This window comes from Trachymyrmex cornetzi, unplaced genomic scaffold, assembly GCF_001594075.2.
Source record: "Trachymyrmex cornetzi isolate Tcor2-1 unplaced genomic scaffold, Tcor1.1 scaffold16, whole genome shotgun sequence".
NCBI lineage: Eukaryota > Metazoa > Arthropoda > Insecta > Hymenoptera > Formicidae > Trachymyrmex > Trachymyrmex cornetzi.
This window is the reverse complement of record NW_017296201.1, coordinates 6,289,691-6,297,381: the sequence shown is the minus strand read 5'-3', so window position 1 is coordinate 6,297,381 and position 7,691 is coordinate 6,289,691. Positions and strand designations below refer to the sequence as shown.

Below are 7,691 nucleotides of genomic sequence, written 5' to 3'. Positions count from 1 at the left end.
TAAATATAATTAATTAAATCGTATGTTTCAGCTCATTTTTCATACCATCTTCAGCGAGATTACAAATTGCGTACATCAAGAATACATTCTACTGATGTAATCATAATTTTTAATCAATTTGCTGAAAATGGTAACTGTTGATGCTTGACTCATATATGTATATTATAATTGTCGCTTTTTTATTTATTATTTGTACAATTTGCGAGTTTCTCTCTTCTTCTTTAAAATTATTTTAATAGTTCAACAAAATTATTTTCACATATACATATATCTAGCTAAATTTTTAGATACTTCAGCAAAAATTTTTTTTTCGTGTATAATCTTTAACATAAGTAACAATATCATTAACTTATTCTTAAGAAATAAGAAAAGATTTAAAGAAGTTGAAAAAACCATCGATTTTACTAATTAATAGAATTATATTATATTAATATTTATAATAGAGATTTAAGTTTAAACTTTGCGCAATACTGAATTAAAAAATTTCCGATAACAGAAATAACTGTCGATAACTTTTAATTATCGATACAAATTTTTTACGCTATCTCTTTCACTGTAATAAATATTAATTTAAAAAATTTGTGTGTGTGTAATTTGTATGTGTATGATCTTTTTATAGATACAAATGTTACTAGATTGTAACTTATAACATTTCATAAAAATTACTGCCACCATATTTTGCAATCGCACTAATGGGACTATATTGGAATGTATAATAATGAATCGAATGTTTCATTCTAGATTTTGCAAAAATTTAAAAATGACTGATATATATATATAAAGTTACCAATAGATGTATATTAAGTGCAACTACTAAATTTACTAACATGACAAGCCACTGAAAGGCGTAACATTCACCAAAGATTGCAACGTCCGAGGTATTTTCGAGCCAAGCCAATAAATTTTATTTCAACGTCAATACCGTTTCTAGCACCGGCGTTAAATATCGCGGACAGCATTGGCAAGCTCGAGACAGGCAATAACGGTAGTTTGTAGCCCTACATATGCGCTTTTACCCACCTAACAACCTTAATAGCCCTGTAGCACAAGAATAGCGGCGCGTGGCGACGAACGGCCAGCATGACACAAAAGTCATCGATGACAATACCCGCGGTGGTAATGGAAATGCCATCGCGCGAACGCCAACCATCCTCACAATCAACCCAGCCGACGACGCGACGGTGGGACTATGACGGCGCGGCGCGCACAAGGGGTGGCACGCGGGTGGGTGAAAGCCGGCATGGTTGGGCATCGCAGCGGGGGGTGGTGGTAAGAGTTGACGTCGGTGGTCGGGGGCTGATATCTAGCTAAGCGCTGGCGCAGTTGGGTCGCGGTCTCCACCACGGCAGCATTTCGCCCACCGGTCTCTTTACGCACCTATCTCCCTCTCGCTCCCTACCCCCTTTTATCATCCCCTACCTACCCCACGACCTCTTCGCACGACCTCTCGTTGTACCCCTCCTCCCCACCTGTTCGCCCTTTCGCGAACGGTGCATATACGACACCGGGTGCATAACACCCTCTGCGTCCCTCCGCTCGCTCTCGCTGCCTATGGGTGAAGGTGTCGCGGCGCGATGCGTTAGTGTAAGTGCGGCATGATGAATGAACGGTATTTTAGAGGGACGGAAGTGGTGCACGGTCCTACCTAGAGCCCTTTCGCAACGATCGTACGTCACCCACCGCACCGGCGACACAGGAATCACTGGATCCCATCCCTGTGCTAGCGAAGATGCGCCTCGCGCGAGAGCTGCAGTTGCCCACGTGGAAGTACGGACCAGCTGTGCTCGAAGGATTTAGTGACGCACCGCTTCTCTCTCTCTCTGTGATTGCGCGAGTCTTGTCGCTCGGTCCTTCATTCATAACTGATAAGAGCGAAAAGGTGTGACTGCTCCACGTGAAGACAGATTTGTGAAATGTTCTACCTAACGCACGGTAACGAACCGATGTATTCGATGGCGTGATGATGATAAAGCGTGTCGAGCGATTTTGATAATTTGACGTGAGAACGCGACCGTATGAATTAAATTGAAGAACGTAGAGTTAATCGTTTAATCGCGATTTATTCATCATGAGTGTTTCCTGTGTTCCGTTGGATAAACGCGCGAATCCTCCAAGCGCAGAAAAAACCAAAACAATGAATCATCAAAAAAGCGAACACGTGACCACTTCAGCATGGTCGATATCTCGTGAATATTTCGTGGGAAATGCTGCTCGTACGTATAAATCGCCATTCTTAAAATTCCATTCTACCATAACTGCGAAGCATACTTTGTGCTCTCAGACAATTTGATCATTTTTCAAAAGAAGAATTCTTTTCGTATAAGTTCTTTATAAATCTAGATATTATTATCGTTACTTTTATGTAATATATATAAATAATTGCAAGCTCATTCGTTCGAAAGCAAAATGTTAGTCTGAATATCTTTAAATATTCTTTAGCACTAAGTAAGTATATTAATATTAGGAGTCAATTTTCAGCTTCTAATTATCCGTGATGTATCTTTTAAACAAGTTTATTTAATATTATTATCAGTATTAGAACAATCATAGCATGAATTCTTCAATAGCTTGATATTGTGACTCAATAATGGCTCTTCGGTTAAACTATCTATTCATGCTCTTTGCAGCAAGATCGGTTTATAGCAGTATCCTCGCACGCGGATCTGGACACATTCATTGAAATCCAATGACAAGTGAAATTAATATCCCTAGCTGTGTTATGTGCATACCGAATTAGTTATGTCGATTATGATTTGCTGGCCAGTAACACCCGATTGGGTAATGGATGCGCGAATTCAATTGAAATCACGTCACGTTCGTTTTCAATCGCGCATTCCGCAGCGCGTCACTTAACGTGAACTTATCGAAGGATCAGTAACATATATATCGCGCATTTGTTCACATATTGTTGATTTCGCTCGCATATTGTACATAAAAGCAAATAGCACGTACACTTTTCAACAGCGAATAGAAACGACATCACGCGCAACGCGATTAAACACGTTTGTCTCTCTTTTTCCCATTGGTGCTTGAAATCGTAATCGCGGCAGAAGTAATTACTTTCCCGAGTAATTACATACATTCGCGTATGACGGTCCGTTGCATTATTCGGGAAAATATCAAGTATATCGTTTATCGTTGTATACGAGATGGTTAACCTGACCACAGCGACGATGGTTAATTTCTATATCTGCGTGCTAATCACTTAATTATTTAAAAAGATCTATGTATATATGGGTTTAATTACTCAAGTAAGAAAAAATATAAAATATCAGATTTTTACTTTGTCCTTAATTTCACGATGCAATTATTTTATCGTTATCAATAAAATATATTTTAGCGAAAAACTTGAAAAAAGAGCAAGCTTTATTCAATTTATAAGCATTTCTTGATTTGGAAAATATACAAAAGTACAAAGTATTATCAATGACTGACGGAAATACTACAGCCAAGTGGCAAGTGTTGCAACTGTCAGTGAACGAAGTGAATTCCTTTTTACTGCCAACCAGGAAAGCACGTCGCCCTCAGCCGACTGTTGCAGCTTTGAAGAAGCAGTTGACGTGAAATGTATCGGAAACGATGGACTGTGAAAGCATTGGGAATGGATTTACAATATAGCGGCAATGGGACCGGTTGGCGCAAACCTTTCAAAATGATCTGCGTTTTCATCCTCTTCATGCTGTTACACGGTAAGGATACATCAAATTCTTATTGTTAGATGAGAGAGAAATGTAAAATATTATTCAGCATATTTTAATAATTAAATTATTTTTTTAAGAAATCAGATAAATCACGATAAAATTAAAAATCTATATAAAATATATATAAAAAAATCTACATGAAAAATCTTAATAATATTTTATTACATCGAATATCTTATCACTGCTATAGATGAAAATAATGGTAACTTACTCGGTAAAAATTGTGTAAATTATCTGTTAATTTTGAAAAACTGGTAATTTAAAATAATTATAGAAATAAGAAAATTTTGATTGAAAGTTCAAAAAAAGCATTTATGATCTTTAAATTGAATAAAATATTTTATCTAACTAATATTTTCTAATAATTTTAATACAATAATTATATATGTATATACATAATCTATATTAATTAGTTACATAGTAACTGGAGAAATTTCAAAAAAATATTTTTTTGTTAGACTTTTTAATATAAAAGTATGATGAGTGTAGTCTTAAATTATTTTTCATATTTCATATCTTACAAGCTTACATAGCGACTAAATATAGAGACTGTGATATCATGCCATGTAACTGAAAATTTTTAATATAAAGATAGAAATGAAAACATTTTATAAGAGTATGATCAGAATAGATTTATTCAGGTTATTCTTTTCTAAAATCTCCAAAAATGTTTAGACTTAAAATATATATATTCGAACGTTGGAAAGAGAAAAAGCGAAACTTCTGAGTACAAAAATTACAAATAATGAACAGATCTAATATAAGAATTTTATTGTATCTTATGTGATAAAAACATGATTTATGGACAAAACTATAAAAAGCAACAAATTTTATGCAAATTATCAATAATTTATTCGTAAGTAATTTATTTTATCGTAAGTAATTGTCAGATCGAAATTGACTGGTAATTTTACATTTTTCTAGTCGCTATAGAAAAATCTATAAACATTTTGAATATATAAATATAATATACATTATATTTATTAAAGATATTAATAAAACAAAATAAAAATTAAAATAAGAAGATTCGATCGTAAAAGCACATTTTAATTAACTATATATTGTTAAATTCTGGGTAAATCTGTCAACGTAACATATATAATATACCACGCGAACGAACTATGTAATTTCAATAAAAATTCTGTCCGTCAAAGAACGAATACGCGTATCATATTATACGCGAACAAAAAAAAACACGTTGTTGGAGAGTAGGAATGCGGAATAAGGGTTGAAAGGTAACGACATGCATATGTATTCATCTGTAGATCCACAAACGACGGTCGTACGAATCTGGGGAGAATATACACGAAGAATGACCTGGCGAATGTTGTTGCGGTGGAATACAACAACGTCGGGTGATGTGTACAGCGTTTTAAAAAGCGTATATTCGACAAGCATGCTCGTTCGCATGGAGTAGCTTTTACGGTACGGCACTGCGCGCGAATCCACATGCCACCATTACCGGAATTGCCATGAGCATATTTTTCCATTCGATAAACACCGTTGGGCAAACACAGCGAACGTTGTTGCGGTGCTGCAATAACATTGGGAGAAATTTTTGTACGTTAAGGCGATGCGCGAGATCGGATCGATGCATCTACATGTTTCACGCAGTATCATAAATTCTCCGCTCGACAGTTTGATATTTATTCAACATGATGATTTGTAATAATAAAATGTATGCCTGTACCGACAGCAAGTTTACGAGGCATCCTATATTTTGAGTTATATAAATTCGAACTAATCCAATTAGATAGGATAACAATGGCTAATTATTAATTGTATACAGTTACCAATATACACGAACCTTTTTTTATTCAAATTTTCAAACTATTAATGTATCCCATTGTTCTTGATATAATTCATTGCTATTATATTTACTATAATAATTATATGAAATATTTCATATAAAATGTCTCAAAAGATTATGACACGACATAGTGTGTAAGAAACCAGCGAATTTCATGAGCGCGACTTTACGAATAGAGAAAAGCATATCGCAACGTCATATTTTCACGAAAAAGAGTAAAGATCTTGCCGCAAGCACACCTTTAAACTCAGCTTGAAGGTGCAAGCTATGTTATTTAGTCGTGAGTCATAAACACGGATGCAGTGGTGTCGTCGACGTAATATCGTGCCAGAGACAATCTGTTCGAAAAGATGCCTTTACAACCGTGCTTTCCGGTCCGACTGTCATCAGACTGCAACTATACTCTCATCACAGCAAGGTTTCTTCCCAAGTCTCATAAAGTCTCGCGCAACTGATTTTATTTATTACAAGGCGCATCATTTGTGACCAAGCTACTCTTATTAAAGCGATTCCAGGGAATTTAAATTGTAGTTGAGCATATTTAAATTAACTCGTTTCGATTGCAATCGATTCCATTATTGCCTATAGCATGTATATTATCGTGGCGCATTCTTTTTTTTATAGTTAGTTTGTTTTAATATATTTATGATTAGTAGACTATCTACTAATCACAGACATACATATTTAAACAGACAATAAAATAGTCTCAGAAACAATTCGATTATATTTGTATCAATATACTATACAGTAGAAAACTGAATTATTATTATTCTTTTACACATTTTTTTCTTTGCTAATGAATATTGATTGAATAACACGCAAAAAATATTACGGAAATGGTTGTATATAAAATAATTGCACTTTGATAGTCTTCTTGTATACGTAACATCTGTATATTTCAAAATTATACACCTTTGTAAACGGATTGTAACTTTTTATTAAATAACACTACGGAGTATTACTCCGGTCTATCACTCCGGTTTACTACTATTCACATCTCCCTTGGTTCTTTTACGTTTTATTCACGTTTATGCGCCTTATCATGCATCATCTACTATAACATACTTTACGTAGCCTGACACGTATATTCGCTCCGCAGATATGACATGAGAGTATAATAATGTGACGTTCGCAACACCTTATTTTATGCAAATAAAGTGACGTTTTATGGACAGCCAAAAGCAAATCTAAAGATAAATTGACTCTTTTTGCTTGTATTTTTTCTAAAATATAAAATAGACTTTGTAGTATATTATTTAACTTTTTAAAAAAAGGTAAAAAAAAGGCGCCAAATGTGCGTGTACCTCCCATAACCCATAAAAAACTGTTACATAAACTCAAAAAAAAATCGTTACATAAATAATATAATTCAAGTGGTAAGATTGTAATAATATTATAAATTACCCCTCAGTAGTACATATGCATGTATTATACATAAATAATATAATTCAAGTGGTAAGATTGTAATAATATTATAAATTACCCCTCAGTAGTACGTATGCATGTATTAAAAAAAAAATGAAATAAAATCTTTAAATTGCGCCAATTCCAAAAAGAATATATATTTTCTTGCAACATATAACATATACTATTGCACTTTGTAAATTGCGAAAAGAATATATATTTTATTGCAATATATAACATTTAATTAACGAGAAAAAGTGATACGTATCTTTATCTTTCTGTTCAAGAGTTTTTTATATTCGCAATGGAATACAACATTTAATCTCAAAAAATTAAAGACGAAGCATCACAAAATGAGAAAATTTTAAAGAAAGATAAAGGTACGTATCACTTTTTCTCGTCAATTAAATGTTACATGTTGCAATAAAATGTATGTTCCTTTCGCAATTTACAAAGTACAATAGTATATGTTATATGTTGCAAGAAAATATATATTCTTTTTGCAATTGGCGCAATTTAAAGATTTTATTTCATTTTTTTTAAATATACGCGTACGTACTACTGAGGGGTAATTTATAATAAAAAATTAACAATCTTAACCACTTGAATTATATTATTTATGTAACAATTTTTTTTTTAGTTTATGTAACAATTTTTTATGGGTTTATGGGAGGTACACGCAAACGCCTTTTTTTTACCTTTTTTAAAAAGGTAACTTTGTTGAGATATCACGCATTTTGTAGTGTTAAACATCTTATATGATTAATAATATATCT

At 33.5% G+C, this 7,691-nt stretch overlaps 1 protein-coding gene across 2 annotated transcripts in view; it reads left to right on the top strand.

The window, feature by feature from the left end:
• The first annotated feature begins 1,269 nt into the window (after positions 1-1,269).
• LOC108758912 (kin of IRRE-like protein 3) overlaps positions 1,270-7,691 on the top strand; it is a 71,956-nt gene continuing 65,534 nt past the window's right edge. Inside the window, exons 1-2 of one of the 2 annotated variants that reach the window (XM_018504140.1) lie at positions 1,270-2,213; positions 3,510-3,689. In XM_018504140.1, the coding sequence (XP_018359642.1) occupies positions 3,566-3,689 (124 nt within the window). In that variant the 5' untranslated portion in view covers positions 1,270-2,213; positions 3,510-3,565. Of the gene's footprint in view, positions 2,214-3,430; positions 3,690-7,691 lie in introns of those variants that run through there. The other variant, XM_018504139.1, reaches the window with a different exon arrangement.